General features: G+C 37.3%; 1 protein-coding gene across 2 annotated transcripts in view; it reads left to right on the forward strand.

The window, feature by feature from the left end:
• Positions 1 to 16,115, forward strand: part of KDM7A (lysine demethylase 7A) — a 96,976-nt gene extending 80,861 nt beyond the window's left edge. For both annotated transcript variants that reach the window (XM_002751936.6, XM_078343635.1), the window contains exons 13-20: positions 1,558 to 1,682; positions 2,552 to 2,706; positions 3,939 to 4,036; positions 4,528 to 4,676; positions 4,812 to 5,020; positions 6,647 to 6,729; positions 8,826 to 9,099; positions 9,702 to 16,115. In XM_002751936.6, the coding sequence (XP_002751982.1) occupies positions 1,558 to 1,682; positions 2,552 to 2,706; positions 3,939 to 4,036; positions 4,528 to 4,676; positions 4,812 to 5,020; positions 6,647 to 6,729; positions 8,826 to 9,099; positions 9,702 to 9,796 (1,188 nt within the window). In that variant the 3' untranslated portion in view covers positions 9,797 to 16,115. The remainder of the gene's footprint in view (positions 1 to 1,557; positions 1,683 to 2,551; positions 2,707 to 3,938; positions 4,037 to 4,527; positions 4,677 to 4,811; positions 5,021 to 6,646; positions 6,730 to 8,825; positions 9,100 to 9,701) is intronic.
• Positions 16,116 to 16,740: the final 625 nt, after the last annotated feature.

The raw sequence follows: 16,740 nt of genomic DNA on the forward strand, positions 1-16,740 counted from the left end.
ATGACAACGAAAAGAAACTTAGTTCTTTAAAGGGATAATAACGAGAGAAGAATCTGACTATTGTTGGTGCCTAATCTTTGCTGCAGCATTGTAGGGATCAACTAGTAGTTTTGCCTGTGACAGGGAGTGGTGCTTAATTTCTCTAGCTTTTAGTGTAGAATTTGAATGAACAGACCTCATTCGATTGCTGATATGTTTACTGAGTCTTTAGCAAGTACCACTTCTTCTGCTAGGCTCTGGAGAAGATTGTGAGCAAAACTTAAGTCCCTACCCCTCATGAAGCTTCCATCCTTGTTCAAGAAGGATGGGGGGACAGAGACATATATTAAAATAATAAATTTCAGATTATAAGTGTTATTAAAAAAACAAAACAATAGAACAACAGAATAAAGGGGGATGGGGTAGAGCTGGCTGATTTAGCTCAGGTGGTCAGAGAGCCTCTCAGGTTTGAACTGACAGTTGAATAACAAATAGGAGGAAGTCAAATGGTTACAAGGTGATTGGAGGAACAGCATTACAGGCAGAGGAAAGAGCAAATGCAGAAAGCCTCTACTTGATCCCACAGTCATCCTGGAGGACTGTTAGACTGGGAGACTGTCAGAAGAAACTCATTGAACTTTGTGAAGTGCTGGCCTGCTGCACAAAGGGGAGAGTGGGAGGCAGTAATGAGATCTGTGTAGCGCCTTTGAAGAACATGGCAATGACTTTGTATTGAGCTCTGCATCATCCATAATTTTATATCCCAAGTAGTGGATAAGCAACAATTTTAAATGAATAAGATCGAAGAGCCAGGTGCTGTGGTGTTGGCCTACAGTCTCAGCTACTAGGGAGGCTAAGGCAGGAGGATCACTTGAGCCCAGGAGTTTAAGGCCAACGAAGCTAGATCCTGGCTTAAAAAAAAAAAAAAAAATTATACACACACACGTGTGTGTGTATCTTAAATATTTTAAATTGTATGTAATTATATTGTTTTAAGATTATGTTGTTCTAAACTAATCAGAGAAGATTAAGTTTATTATGAAAGGTTCTATTTATTACTAAGGGGAAAATCACTGTGAAAAGGAAATCTTTTTTATGCATTAAAACTCAGCTACTACCTTTATGTTGCATGGTGGCCTTTGTTCCTAGTGATAGCAGTGTGGTGACCTGTAAGTTGCTGACTATAGGTGGAGGATGGGTGAATGGAAAGGCAGTAGCTAGCACTTTAGCAGGAAGAAGCAAGGGGAAGAGAGATAAAATACCCTGAGGCAGTGCTGCTCGTTTTTAGCTTTCTGTAAGAACGAAATTTCTTTGAATTCATTTTATGCATATTTTATGTTTTACTTTCTATGATGTATTTCATAGTTAATGGTCCTCCAGAAAGATGAGCTATACTCTTGCTTTGGCTCTAGGAACTCTGGAGTGCCAATACTGCTGCATATCCCCAAGCCCAGGTGGCTGTCTGTATCTTTGAGATGCAGGGCCGTGGTGGCAGTGGTGGTGGTATACTGTATTCCTTCAGTTAAGCAGGGCTACCTGAGGGCGGATGGGAAGTAAGTTCTGCTTTTATACTTTCAGGACATCTTGAGCTCTAAACTGAATGGAAAATTCAACAAACATCTCCAACCATCTTCCACAGTACCCGAATGGAGAGCGAAAGATAATGATCTACGATTACTGCTGACAAATGGAAGAATAATTAAGTATGTAAAGTAAACCAGAGTATCAAATAGATTAATTTTCATTGGGTTCCCTTTGTTCATTTAACCCAGGGGTCCTCTACCTTTCTAGCACAAAGGACTGGTTTTGTGGAAAACAATTTTTTCACAGCCAGGGGATGGTTTTGGGATTACCTCTTCTGCCTCAGATCATCAGGCATTAGTTTCTCGTAAGGAGTGTGTAACTCTTGGACATGTGTAGTTCACAATATGGTTCACGTTCCTGTGACAATCTAATGCTGTTACTGATCTGACAGGAGGTGGAGCTCAGGTGGTAATGTTTACTCACCGACCACTCACCTCCTGCTGTACAGCCCAGTTCCTAACAAGCCACGGACTGGTGCCAATCTATGGCCCAGGGGTTGGGGACTCCTGTTTAACCCGTAGTGAGCCCAGTCGCTCACATCTGTAATCCCAGGTTGATTTGGGAGGCCAGTATGGGAGGATCTTTTGAGGCCAGGAGTTCAAAACCAGCCTGGGCAACTTAGCAAGACTACATCTCTACAAAAAAATAAAAATAAATTAGCTGGATGTGGTGGACATGCCTGTAGTCCTGGCTACTTGAGAGTTGAGGTGAGAGGATCACTTGATCCCAGGAGTTCAAAGTTACAGTAAACTATGATTGTGCCACCGTACTCCAACCAGGGCAACAGAGCAAGACCCCGTCTCAAAAAAACAAAAATAAAACAAACCTTAGATCCCTACTGCATACTGTTACACAATTCATTGAAATATGGGGACAGTGTCTCAATTCTCTATACTTTTTGTAAATTAAGGGAAAGGGGAATAAATACTGTTTGGCTACAGAGTCTTGCACTATATTCTAACTTGATTATTTTTCCTTCATGATACAGAGATGAAAGACAGCCCTTCACAGATCAGAGTCTTTATACAGCAGATAGTGAAAATGAAGAGGATAAAAGAAGGACAAAAAAGGCAAAAATGAAGATAGAAGAGAGTTCAGGAATAGAGGGGGTGGAAAATGAAGAATCTCAGAAACCACTGAACAGTATGTTTGTTTTAATGGTTATTTTAAAGATAGTTTTATTACTAATGTGATAATATGTGAAATAACTTGCTAATTTTGAAGTTCTTAAGTTTATAATAGCAGAAAACCTTTGTGTCCCTAAAACTGTCTTGAAAAATCTGAAGTATGTCTCAGTAGTTCATCCATCAGAGAAGTGCTGAATGTGAATGCCCAGTGAGGAGTAGTGGCCAGGGGTGGTGTTCTCGGTGATGGGATGCATGTGGGTTAGAGATGTGCTGCTCTAGTCAGCTTTTACAGAGTCACATGAAAGCTCATGCATGTTACAGTCCTCTACTCCCCAAAATAAAAGTTTCCAGTTTAATTTATATATAATTTCAGTTACCATGTAGATGGTTTTCAGAATTAGGAAATGTATATGATTGGCTAATCTGAAGCTGTTAGTAATCTACCTATTGTGGTTTTAATTGATTACCTGTTGATAAGAAGGCCTCTACTGGGTTATTAATCGGTTATCGTCAGTATGGCAAAATGGTAACACCTCCTTAAGATCTTTTTTCTTTGAATTAATCCTTAATTTCTCAACATATTTCAGGATCTCTGTATTCCTTTTTATTTTAAAAAGTAGTTCAAATAAATATTTTGATACTTGATAAGTAAATGTTTCAGATAACTAACATTATTTAATCCATGTTGAGCACCCCAGTTCCTGCTAATCTGGGTAAAACTGGCACTGCTGTAGTTGGTGACTCTGCCTATGCACACATGCCAGGAAAAAGGTGCTAGTCAACAGGAATCCATCAAACCACTGCTTTATGACAGTGCCTCATGAAAGAGAAAGCCCAGTTTATAAGCTTATTGAATTCACTCTACATGAATGCTTTTTACGTTTGAGAAAATTATCTTTTTGTTTTCTAATGATATAACTAATGCAAAAGGAGAAATGTGAAAAGCATCTAGTAGCTGTTTAGTTTCAGCATTTTTTAGCTATCAATATAAGGAATATATAATTATGTTTAGTAAATACCACACTTTTATTTGAGAATATACTTCAGTCTGTATCTTGGCCAATTAGTGAGAAGGACGGACCTTGAGAGGAGACAGAAACGAAGAAAATAAAAGTGAAAAAGAAGGAGAGAACAAGAGAGATTGAGAGACATCACAAAGCTGGATGGACTTTAAATATCACCTTGTCACCTTGTTCATCATAGTCGAATGACTTTCTCTTTTTCTCTCAACCTTTCGTTCTTTTTCAGGGTTTTTTACACGTGTGAAATCAGAACTCAGGAGTAGATCATCAAGATATTCTGATATTTCTGAGTCAGAAGACTCTGGACCCGAGTGCACTGCACTGGTACGCCTGAGACCCCGTGGCTTGTACGTTATTTGATCGAAAGATGAGCACCCACGTAACTTCTCCTGGAAGGAAGGCAAATGAGAGCTTTTCCCAAAGCTTTTCTCCTGACTTACTGTAGCACAGGGTCTTCCTGTGGTGGTCATTGTACACACACACCATCATGTGACCACTCACATTTGAGAAATACAGCTTTTGTCTGATTTTGGAAAGGGTAGAGGGAAAGACTCTTCTGCTTTTACTATTCTTGTTTCATATTTCTCATAGATTTTATTTTACCTTAAAGAAACCTTGTACTGTGGATTTTTTAAATCAAGGTGGTATGTTCATGTAGTTAATATTTTGATTTTTTTCTCATGTGAAATACAGAAATAACTCCATGATAATTAAGTTTCTGACTTTCCCTAGATGTATGAAATCTTTTTGAATTAATTTGTACAGACGTGGTCAATTTCTTATGTAGCTTTGTTTCCATGTAATTATTATCTCAGAAAAATAATTTTACCACTGAAGAGTCTGAAAGTTCAGGTGATGAAAAGAAACAAGAAATAACATCCAACTTTAAGGAGGAATCTAATGTGATGAGGAAGTTCCTTCAAAAGAGCCAGAAGCCATCTAGAAGTGAAATTCCAGTTAAAAGGTAGGCTTGCTGATAGCAGTAGTCTTATTATACTGTAAAATAAATACTATGAAATTTTTTTTTTTAGTTTTAAATTTTACCAAAACTGTCATCAGAAAAACTAGACTCTTGTGTTTTGGATCATCTCCTCTTTAGGGAATGTCCTACCTCGACGAGCACAGAGGAAGAAGCTATTCAGGGCATGCTATCTATGGCAGGGTTGCACTATTCCACTTGTTTACAAAGGCAAATACAAAGCACAGACTGCAGTGGTGAAAGAAGCTCTCTCCAGGATCCCAGCAGCTGCCATAGCAGTAACCTTGAGGTTAGGCAGTTGTATCGCTATGATAAACCAGTGGAATGTGGTAAGAAACATAAATTGTCAGTTTCTAAAAAGTAACATATGTTCCCCAACTTAATGGCTCAATAATCCTCATTTAGGTTAGAGATTATAAGTAAGGCATGTTCATTACACATCTTTAGTTGGAAATGTGTTAAGAAGGTTGACCAAAAAAACCGCAATTCTGATATACCATGTAAGATGGAAGCAGAAGAACTCAAAATGTAAATTACCTGGGATTGACAAATGTGTTCACTGGCATCATTCTACCATTGCTATTGCAAGCCAGTTAGTATTATTTCCCTTTTACAGATGGGTTGATCACAGTGGAAGGAGTGTTTTAGTGCTTTAAATGGTCAGCTAAACTTGAACAATCAACCCTTTTTCCTTTTATGAGAAGAAAAACAAGTTTTGAACTGTCTTTCTGATTGAGGCTATTCTTTCGCTACTTGAAAAGAAAGTATTAGGAAGAGAGATTTAACTTGTGGCAATGTTAGGCATACCATATAGTGTTTTCTTCTTTGTGCCTTTAGAGAAAATGTTTGTATCCCAAAAAGCCTGAGGAGGACTGGGTAAAAGATAGTACTGTATTAAAATTGAATGCCTATATAATAATTGTGTTTGATCCTACATAATTATCAACTGTGTACCAGGAGCTTGACATCCATTTCACTTAAGTAATTTTTTTTTTTTTGAGATGGTCTCAAATTGTTGCCCAGGCTGGAATGCAGTAGCACAAACACGGCTTACTGTAGTCTGAACCTCCAGGGCTCAAGCAGTCTTCCTGTCTCAGCCTCCTAAGTAGCTGGGACTACAATTGCATGCCACCAAACCTGGCTAATTTTTTGACTTTTTGTAGAGATGAGGTCTCAACTATGTTTCCCAGGCTGGTCTCCAACTCTTGAGCTTGAGTGATCCTCCTGCCTCTGCTTCCCAGAGTGCTGGGATTATAGGTGTAAGCCACCGTGCCTGGTTATTTCACTTAATTGTTACAACAATAATTGTAGGTTAAAATTTACTCCCGTTTTACAGGTAAAGGAAATAAGACTTAGTGAAACTAATGTAACTTGCCCACACTTCACATAGATATTAGTCAGTGGTATTGGAATTGGAAGCCAGGACCATCTGATCTCAAATTCTTTGCTTATTACCTGCTTTTATTCTATGTAGAAAAATACACCATTTTTAGAGAGAATTATTGCATTGGTTTTACATATACAATAGGTGGCCATAGAATTTGATTCTAGATCTTCCAGCATCTAGTCCAAAACCCATTATAATAAAGATAGTCTTCGAGGCTGGTCTGAGTGTGGTGTGGTGTTTATAACTAATTGATCACGAACAGTTACATATTTCTTTGTTCCTTCTCCATCTCACTGCTTCACTTGACTAGCAAATGAATGAATGAATGAAGACAATATTTGAGAGAATTGAAAGGATTAGCATAATAGGTTATGAGCTGGTGACTTTTTGTTTTTGAGAGGGAAAGGCATATAGTGAAGGTAAAAGTACACAAATGAGTATCTAAAGAGTTAATATGTTTTTAAATAAAATGTCAACATAAATTTACTTTCACTTTTAAGCATTAAGCTAATTTTGTCATTTCAGATCAAGTTTGTACAAAGTTAATTAAACTTAAACTTCTCTTTAGGATACCATGTCAAGACTGAAGAACAAGACTTGAGGACTTCCTCCTGGATTAAACAGTTTGATACTTCTAGATTTAATCCTCAGGTATGTTCAGAGTTTGAAACCTTAAAAGGAGATTTAAAATGGTCATTAACTTTGTTTTTGCTTTCTTTTTAAAAATTATATCAACTGGTTATCAAGTGCTATATCTAGGCAGCCAAAAAATTATAATTAAATCCACATTTGAACAACTGTCCATTTTGAGAGTTGCTGAAATGATGACTAACATAAGGCCCATGGATAGAATGCGATCTGGAAAAGAATAATTTATTCACGGAAGCAGTTAAAAAACCACTGGCTGCCAACCCCTGTAGGTTATATCCAGTTAGAATGAAATATTAAAGGAAAAGAAGAATATCATGAAGTTCTCTTTTTAATTTCTGATGTTGTTTCTTGAACGGTTTTGGATACCAAATTTCTTTGAGCATTTCATGAAAGTTACAGATTATCTTTCTAGAAAAAACATTCATGATAAACACGACTTTTGCTTACATTACTCACTATTTGTGCTACTACCACCCCCTCTTGCCCCAGACCATCCATTGGCTCCAGATTAAGAACCTTTGCTGTAAAAGAAAAACCTGGATATTTAGGAACCCAGAATATTAATGCTTATGCCAAACAAAATGAACCCAAAATAGCAGTTTTGAAAAAAGTAAAACGTTACCAGTAGCAGCAAACAAGAAAAGTAATACAACCTTTTGCTGCAAACCTTGGAAAATGGCAGCCAGCGAAAGAATCAAAGTTTTCATGTGACAGTGGGGCCCAAACCTCTCTAACTGAAGCACACTTAGGAAAGAAAGTAAATCAGCAAAGGCAGGAATATTGCCTCTAGTTCTCCTTCATGTGAAGAAACATTTGTTGGGGGGGAGGGGGAGGCAGAGGAGAACATGAGTAGACTGTTTAAGAAGTGAAGGGAAAATCTCTTGTGAATAAAGCTTTCACATAGCACCGAAAGACCTCAGCAGAAGTGAAAAGGGCCTCTTAGGTTTTGCCATCTTCCATAGCTCTGGGTTAATTGGAGGAATGGACTAAAACCTCTGGAGGAGGAGATATCTGTTTATATAGACAGAATAGACTCTACCCATAAATATGGAAAATCATTAATCTCTGAGTAGTGGAATTATGGGTGGTTTTTATTAATACTTTATTTGGCTTAGCTTAACTACTTTCTAAATATTTAAGCAATTACTTTTATAATAAAGAGAGGCAAGTTATTTTTTTAAAGGAAGTCTTTGTGAGTATACATTCTTTGACTAGAAGGATACATTCCAGAGTCAAAGGTCATAAGACATCTCATTATAATTTACTTTTCAGTATATGATTTTATAGTTTCTCACTGTAGCTGGTCATAAAGTTTATCACTTATTAGCACTATAAGATTCATTATGTAATATAAGCTATTATTTAAAATCAGGCTGTTCATTTTATAATTGTTTTTGAAAATAAATGAAGACATAGAGAATAGATAATTAGCATAATGAAAACTGGTTTCATGAAACATTCACACTATGGTGGACTCTGTTGACATCTAGTCTGTTCCTTTCTTTTTTTAATGCTGGTTATGACCCTCTCAGTTAATTTCAAGACTCACCAATCAGTAGCCTTTTTTTCCCCTTGAAAGTTGAGTCAGTAGTGTTAAGAGACTGAAACAATAGTTGTAGTAAAAGGAAAACATCAAGCTTGGGACTCTGGATCTAAGGATTTTCTAAGAAACAAATACAGTGGAGATGAACCTGACAGAAGATAAGTTCTAAAAAAGAACATCACATATGAGAGGTCGGAGGGAACTATGATATGCCAAGGAAGCGGGGGACCCATTCCCCCAGCTCAGGCTCCCTGCATGGCACAGGAGTGTAGTAGCAAGTAGGACGCAGTGCCTGTTTCCATTGTTCTTTCTCACTCTCTCTTTTTTTTCCCTTCTTGTGATACAACTTCAAGATCCAAGTCCTTCAGAGCTATTAGGTCAATGGACTGAGATGACATCGTGCAGGAGTGGTCATCTGTGACTAACAGATGTTAAGAAAATCAGAATTCAGTCGTTTGTTTCTTCTCACTTGACTTTGCCAGTGTGTGCAGAGAGCTTAAATACCTCATTTAAACCCTAAAAATTCAGCCTCATTTCCTTCCTCCTCCTTCAGGATCTAAGTAGAAGCCAGAAATGCATCAAAAAGGAAGGTTCATCAGAAATTAGTCAGAGGGTACAAAGTAGGAATTACATGGACAGCAGCGGCTCAAGCCTTCAGAATGGAAAGTATATGCAGAATTCAAACCTGACTTCGGGGGCGTGCCAGATAAGTAACGGCAGTCTAAGCCCAGAAAGGCCAGTTGGTGAAACTTCCTTCTCATTGCCCCTTCACCCCACCAAGAGACCGGCATCAAATCCACCACCTATCAGCAACCAGGCAACAAAAGGTAATTTTCACACATGTCTAGAGGAAGGACATTTCTGACCGTATATGATGGTCATCGTGGCAGTTTAGGTGTAGTCTCTGCACTCAAGTTGTTCAACATTTCATGCATCATGGACAGTAAAGTGATGGCATTATATACAGGTTACTATGGGAACAAAGAAAAAGGATACCCAAGTTAGCTCTGAGGAGCAGGAGACAGATCCCAAAATCAGATGCACAGGGGTTAGCCAGGCTGAGCTGGGAGAAGTGACAGAATAGACAGCTTTGAAGGCAGAGGAATGAGCCTGAGCCATAGCACAAAGGGGAGAAACAGGATATGGGGTATTTGTGAAATTGTAGTCGGTTTTGTTGCCAAAGCACAGTTTAATGCGGGATCGGAAAGAGCCCAGGCTGAAGAGTAGGCAGACCAGACTGTGGGAAGGCCTTTATCGATAGTTTGATGAAATTGAAGGGTTTTAAATGGCAAAAGTCCAGAAGTGCGACTTTTTTCATGTTCATGAACACCTAAGGGTTTACTTGCCACAAAGCTCTCCCTGTAGTCTTCCAGGTGCTTTCTTAAGTGTACTTTTCATTGTTATTTACATGCCTTTTGGTGTTTTATAGGTAAACGTCCAAAAAAAGGAATGGCAACAGCCAAACAACGTCTTGGGAAGATACTTAAGTTGAACAGAAATGGCCATGCACGTTTCTTTGTGTGACAGAGCTGCTGTTGTAGCCATTCTTCCCTTTGGAGACCAGTCTAGGGGTGCAGGAGCCTGGAGCTTCTGCCATCCCCCTGCCTGGAGCAGTTTGCGTAAATAGTAAGAACACTGCCTGAAGAACAGAATGAACCTGATGCTGCATTTTCACTGTGCCACACCCACTCAGCAATAACCATTTTGGACCTGGTGGGGGAGAGGAAGGAGGAGGGTAGAACCTTAAAAAGAGACCTTGAACTGGAAAGGGTCTCTTGTCAGGGCTTGAATTTTATTTTGTTGTTGGTAGTGTCTTGATGTATTTTCAATGGTAGGGTAAAGAATTATCAATAATTTATTTAACAGATTTTTTTTAAAGTTAACAGCTTTTAAATTCTTTTTTTAAAGCTATTTATTTGGAAGATTTCTGGAGAAATATCTCACTAATTTAGATGTAAGAATGTGATGGTTTTTAAATTATTTTTGATAGCGTGTGTGTTACATGTGGGGAAGAGCCACGGTAACAGTAACTAGTCTGGACTCTTAAATTTGATATTCAGGTTAAAGTCTTAAACAGGGATTTGATGCATTAATTATTTTAAATTAAGATGTATATGAAAATCATTTTATTTTATATATTTCATGTGTTTTTTATAAGCTATTAGCTTCGCTTTTGCTAACATCCAAGGTGCATACCGTTATCCAGGTTGATTAACTTATATCCCACTTCCCTCTGCACTCCCATCATTTTGTGATAACCCAATGAGACTCTTCTCTTTGCAGGGAAACACTTTGATAGCCAATGTGTAAGAACTCCATAAAAGATCCCTCATTTCGTTTGACATTGTGATTTTCTTCTCAATATTAAAAAAAAAAATAGGCATTTGCATTTTCATTTCTGCTGATAATATCTGGGTCCCAAAGAGAACAGCTTTAATATCTTTTTCCTATTTTAGGGAAAAGTATTATAAGTTTGGTTAAATTGTCACGTTTATAGTTTTTCCAAATACATTTGTAACTACAGTGGGCCTTCTTCATACTGCTGGTGTTGGACAACAGGACCGACACCTGCTGCAGAGGTTATATCTTATGATGCTTTTATTCTCCATATCTGATTTGCTGAGAATGTTTTTGACTTAGCATATTCAAATCTGCATAATAAGCCGTAATATATAGGATTAATACTACATTAATTTGTTTAGACGCAAGCATGTTGGAATAGATTTTTTGTGTGTATTTACTTTTTCATTTCTTAATTTTCTAAAGAATTATTTAAGATATGGATTTGGAGTAAAATGGGTGCTTTTGGCAGTTTATTCCATCTATCCTAACCTGACAAGTGCATACTGCAGTTAGGTATCCAGTTAAACTTTAATCATTTATCTCCTTTATGTATAATTTTTACTAAATGCAGTTTGCAGTTGCTTGTGGTACCCATTTTCCCTTTTTTTCCTTTCATGGCATAAAAATAAGTGGGGGTGGGGTGGAAATGTTCCCAACTCTGACAATAGAGCATTTTACAAATTCCTACAAAGAAAATATAGGCAAATAGATAAAATTTATTTTTGTGGAGAAGAAGTATGGCCATATTATGGATTTGACTTTTTTTACTCAGCAAGATCACAGGACTTCCCCTTCTGTATTATCACTTGAATTACTAATAAGAAAAAAGTCTATACCATCATCTTTCATGGTTGCATTCAAATGTTTATTTTCAAAGAGAAATATTTCTTAGTGTCCACATTCCAAAATTTCATGGGATAAATATCAAATAGTTTATGAAGTAGCCTTGCTGGTTTAGAGTGACTGGACCAAAGTCTGAATCTTATCTGGGTATCAGGAAGAAGACTTTTGTGGAAATCCTCAGTGTCTGTAAACAACCTGTGTAAACCCTGTCTACACTATGCCAAAACCAGTGGGAAGATGGGTACAGTCATCTTATCTCAGGATGTCAAAAATCTGGGTTTGACTGATTCCCTTACCTTCCCATACAGTATATTCTTGTGATGTGTTGGTTTTCTGTAGATCCTGAGTTGGTGTTAACAACAGTCATGTTTTTATTTTGGTTTCAAGAAATAGGAGGTGTAACAGCTATAATTTCCTTTTCCTGTAATATCATGATCTGGTTTTTTTCTTTATGTTTTTCACAACTCTGAGTATTTTCAGTTTTTTTCTTTCGCCACAAAAATTAAAATGAAACTTTATTTTTGTGAATTAAAATGAAATTTATTTTATTTTTATGAATTAAAATTGTGGCCAATATCCACTGTGTCCTTAGGCTGAGGAAAACTAATTTAGAATAGCCCATATGTGGAATTAATTCTAAAGTGAAGGTACTGTGTATTCATTGTTAGTAATTTTAGCTCATTAAGGGGCTAAGTTAGAAAACTTTCGGCAAGGTAATAGAACCATTAATATAATCCATGTATCTTTTTCTGAATTGGTGAAAATTCGGCCAGTGATCCAGTGACTCTTAGTTAAATCTCTTGTAACATTACTGGCTGTGATGCATCCCTATAGCTCATGGAAATAGCTGAACTTTGTGGTAGCTGCTGCCAGTACCTGGGCTTAACAGTAATAGAGAACCTCATTCGTACCATACAGACACAACAACTTAGGAAGACAGCACTGATAGCATTTAGCTAGTTGTAAGCAAATACAAATATGTAAAATTGAGAATTATGAGTTAACATATGCAACTTTAGTAATAGTAATAGATAATAATTTTCCTGCATTGTTTCAAATAAGTGACTCTTCAGCTGGGATCCATTGGATTGTAATTCACAATGTCACATAATATGCTTTTTAATATTGATGAATGATGTAAACAATATAAAGTTGGCAGTTTGTAGTAGTTCATTATGCTAGAAATAATTGAACTTCATAAGTATCAGTTGATTTTTAAGCATACAGAATTGAAGATTCTGGCTGAAATCATAAACTCAGAGGAAACAAGTCCATCTTTATCCCTAATTAGCTTGAATACTTATCTATTTTTAAATAATCCTAATTACTGCCTTTTCTATATAGTCTACTGTATTTATTCATATGGGATCAACAGGTATTTATCAAACATCTGCTGTGCACCCAGCACTACCTACTACTGTGGGGGAATATAAAGTTGCAGTTGTGGTCTCTGCCCTTGAAGGTCTTCTCCAGGAAATTAAAACTATCATTTTCACTTCTAAGCAAACGAGCAAAAGAGGACCTGTTCATTAAAAAACATCCCAAATTTTTTAGTTTCAACTGAGATATGCCACTGTAGAAGTGAAAGTAATTTCACAATTTAAGAAACACTTCAAGTTGGTAATTTAATATGGTCATACAGGGACTTGGTGTAGCATGCCAGGAAGCAGAAGACCTGGGTTTTTGTCCAAGTTCTGCCGTTTAGGTATCAGCTGTATAACCTTGAATAAGTCACTTATTCTTTCTGAGTCTGAGTTTTCTCATTTGTAAATTTGGATTAAAATGTTTATTATGATAATTAAGAAAAACATAATCTTATTAACACTTCATACTTACAGAGAGCTTATTAAGTGAAAACTGGTAATTAATGAATGCACCTTTATATATATATTTTTAATGAAAACTAATATTATTCATGATTGTTTTATATCAAATATATGCCCAGGGCATGCTACTATAAAAATCCGAAGAATCTCCAACAAGGTGCTGGATTAAAATCAGATTTCGTGCTTGAAGTGGAAAAAAAAGAAATGAGGTTGTTTATGGATAAGAGAGTGAGAATGTGTATCCTCAAGTATGTTAAGATGATTTAACTGAAAGATGGCTTTTGGTTTTTCTGGAAGAATTAGGCAAGTACCATCCCCACAGGTTCAGCATACTCTTCAGGTACTAGATAAAGGTGAAGTCATGGAATTAAATGACTTAGCAACTCCCCAGGGAACTTGTGGGGCGAAATGAGGTGGTTAGAAAGGTGAGACTGCACAGACAACTCTGGGTTGGGTACCAACAGCTTGCTTGGTAGAGAGAAATCACTGTAGGAAAGGAGACTCCACCAGACATCTTTGACAGACAAACAGGATTCTTTCTGTCTTTTTCAAAAGATGGTCTCTGCAGCAGTAAGACTATAGAGTTGATTAGAATAATCATGTGACCCAGTATGCTACTGCTAGGTGTAATTATCAAAAATTCATTTTTTCTCATTAAATGTTAAGTTAATTGCTTGCCACATAAAGAGAAGCTAGAGCTCACCAGTCTTTTCTTGGTGTCCTAGACCTTCCTCTAAAGCAGTCTTGAGAAGGTTGAGCATCAGATCTTTAGCCTAGACAGAGTGTCACTGGTAAATAAAGGAGACAGGAAACCCAGAGTGGGCAGTGATTTGCCTGGGGATTCACAATGGATATGGGGCCTCTGATGCCTGCTTCCTAAAACAGCCCCTGCTTTGTGATGCTTTGCAGCCTTGGCTTGTCCTGTGGGATGATGTTGATGTGCTTCCTTGAAACCAGGTGGAAAGAAAGGGGAAGAATTTTCTTATTCTGTTGCTGTTCAGAACATAATGTAATTTTAATACTATAGCCTTCCTAGAAGCCCTTCCCTTTTTTTCATGCTATAAAGTCAAATATTTGATATCCTTAACATAAATTTTAAAAATTAAGGTCATTAGGAAGTAAATGTCTATTTCCAAAGCAATTAGCTTGTTGTGATTGACTGATTTTATCCTTCTATAGTATTTTTTTCCTCATTTTAATTGAGGAGAAAATAATACTTTTTTGCAATATCCTTAGATTCTTCCCTTCACCCTGGTGCCCCTTCTAGTGTCTTAACACTTTGACTTAACAAGTATAACATTAGATTTTTTTGTTAAACCTTTTTGAAACTGTATTCAGTGATTCTTCTAAGTTTATCTGCTCTGCACTATTTCACTAATAAACCCTGGCTACCACGTAGCCCTTGGCCTCCAAGTAGTTTACCTATGCAAGACCTGTGACATTCTGAATTCACTTTTGTTTTTAATTTCAGAAAGTAGTCATAAATGGAGCTTAATTATAAAGGTAAAACTGTCTCCAACCAGTTTTATTTTGACGATTTCCTTTTCAAAATGTCAGCTGTTTTCCTCCAAGATTTTTCACCAAAACAATGATCATAAGTGCTGGAATATATAATGCTTCACAGGCATAAAATAAGCCAGACATAATCTCATATTTCTTTGGTGTATTTTGGTTGGTAAAACTTACCAGCATTAAATGTAAAGTATAAGGAGGAGTTAACTCCTTGCCTAGAATCATTTCTTCCCTCTCAGATTCATAAGTAACCTTTTATTTTTACGAAGCTACGTATAACTTCCACATTATAGTCAGGGACCTGAGGTATAACTTGCTAAGTGAACCCCAAGGTTATTTTATCTTTCAAAAGAAACCTAAACCAAACTAAGGGCCTTACAGTTTATGGTTAGACTGAATCAAAAGCTATAACCTCAATTTTTCCAAAAACAGCTTCTGACTGCAAAAGTAAGTCATACAGTTGTTAGGTATGAAATAGCACTGATCAGGAAATGCATCTTCGCAGATTGTATTTCCTTCAGAAAAGACTTTTCTACTTTTAATATAAATTAAGCCATAACAGTTTCATGCTGTGGAAAGAGGGTGAAAAGGTTCATTTTAAGAGATTATATAATGTGAACTTTCACATTTACTGTGAAATGTCTAACTTTGCCAGTGCTTCAGCAAGTTTTTTTGGGGAGGGTGATAGGGAGGGGTAGTATTGGTTTTAGGGGTTTTAAATCTGTGAAATTTGGAGAGGGGACAGTTGTTGGCTCTGGTATTTACTAGTTTTGTAGTAATGTTTTGCTAGCCTGACTTTTCTTACTGGTTTTTACGCCCACGGTCTGAGGAGACTGTTCTTGTTTGGGGTGTCTGCGGAATAGCGTCTCGTCTGTTTGTATAGGCAGTCAGTGTGTGTGACACATGTGTCCTTTCAGTCCGGAAGCCCACTGTGTGACAATGGTGTGGGGTGTGGCTGGGAGGTGGGGTGCTGAAGCTTGAAGAGCATTTCTTTGCTGATTCATAACAGTATTTCCCATCTTTTGCCTGCAGGCAGGGAAAGTGTACAGTATTTATTTTGTTTCTGTTTTACTTTAAATTTGTAAGTCTTTAAGTAGCTTACATTGATTATTATAGGGGAGGACAAGTGACTTGTTTAAAGTTGTATTTAGTATTCTTTCCAATTTCTGTATTTCAAAATATTGAAATTAAAATTGTATTACTTGTTTTGATTTTTTTTAGCACTCAGTGTATTTTTTGCCCATTGTTTGAAAGTATAAATGTTGAAAATTGTATAAAATGTGTCCTTGAAAGAAAAAGAATCTGAATTCTATCTCCAATTCTGACTTTCTGCTCCCTTTTTCTGCTTACTGAATCGTGGGAAATTATTTAAGAATGTGAAAAACTGGGTTCAGCATCTGCTCCTTACTACTTCTGAAGACTTTAATGTGAAAAGTAACATGTCCTATTTTGTTAGTATTGCTGGGGATGAGTGAGGGAAGAATACAAAAGTGTAATTGGCAAGATGAGGCTGAAATGTAGAATGGACGTGGGCACTTAATGATGAACAATTCAGACCATTCATAGTCCCCTACCCAGGCATCCCACAAATGTTCCGAACCACCTGCAGTACAGCAGGCACTGTTCTAGCACCAATGCTGCAGGAGTGAGCAAAACCAAGTCCCAGGCCTCAAGCAGCCTGTGTGAGACATGAAAGGCAAGGGACAGCCAGAGGCTGTGGTGGCCTGGCTATCTGGTGAAGGTAGGAGTATAAGTGCTCTGTGAGGAAGATGAGCTTGGTTTTGGATCCAGGGTCTGAGAGACAGGTCAGGGATGATAAGGACCAGGAAAAAGATCTGGCCTTTTGAGGAGATGACAGAGGAACTCTGGACCAAGAAGGAAGGAGCCCTATAGGCATCAGTTCCAGGGCAGAAGAGAAGCCTGGGAAGGAGACAAGTGGGCAGG

The sequence above is a fragment of the Callithrix jacchus genome, chromosome 11 (assembly GCF_049354715.1).
Source record: "Callithrix jacchus isolate 240 chromosome 11, calJac240_pri, whole genome shotgun sequence".
Lineage (NCBI taxonomy): Eukaryota > Metazoa > Chordata > Mammalia > Primates > Cebidae > Callithrix > Callithrix jacchus.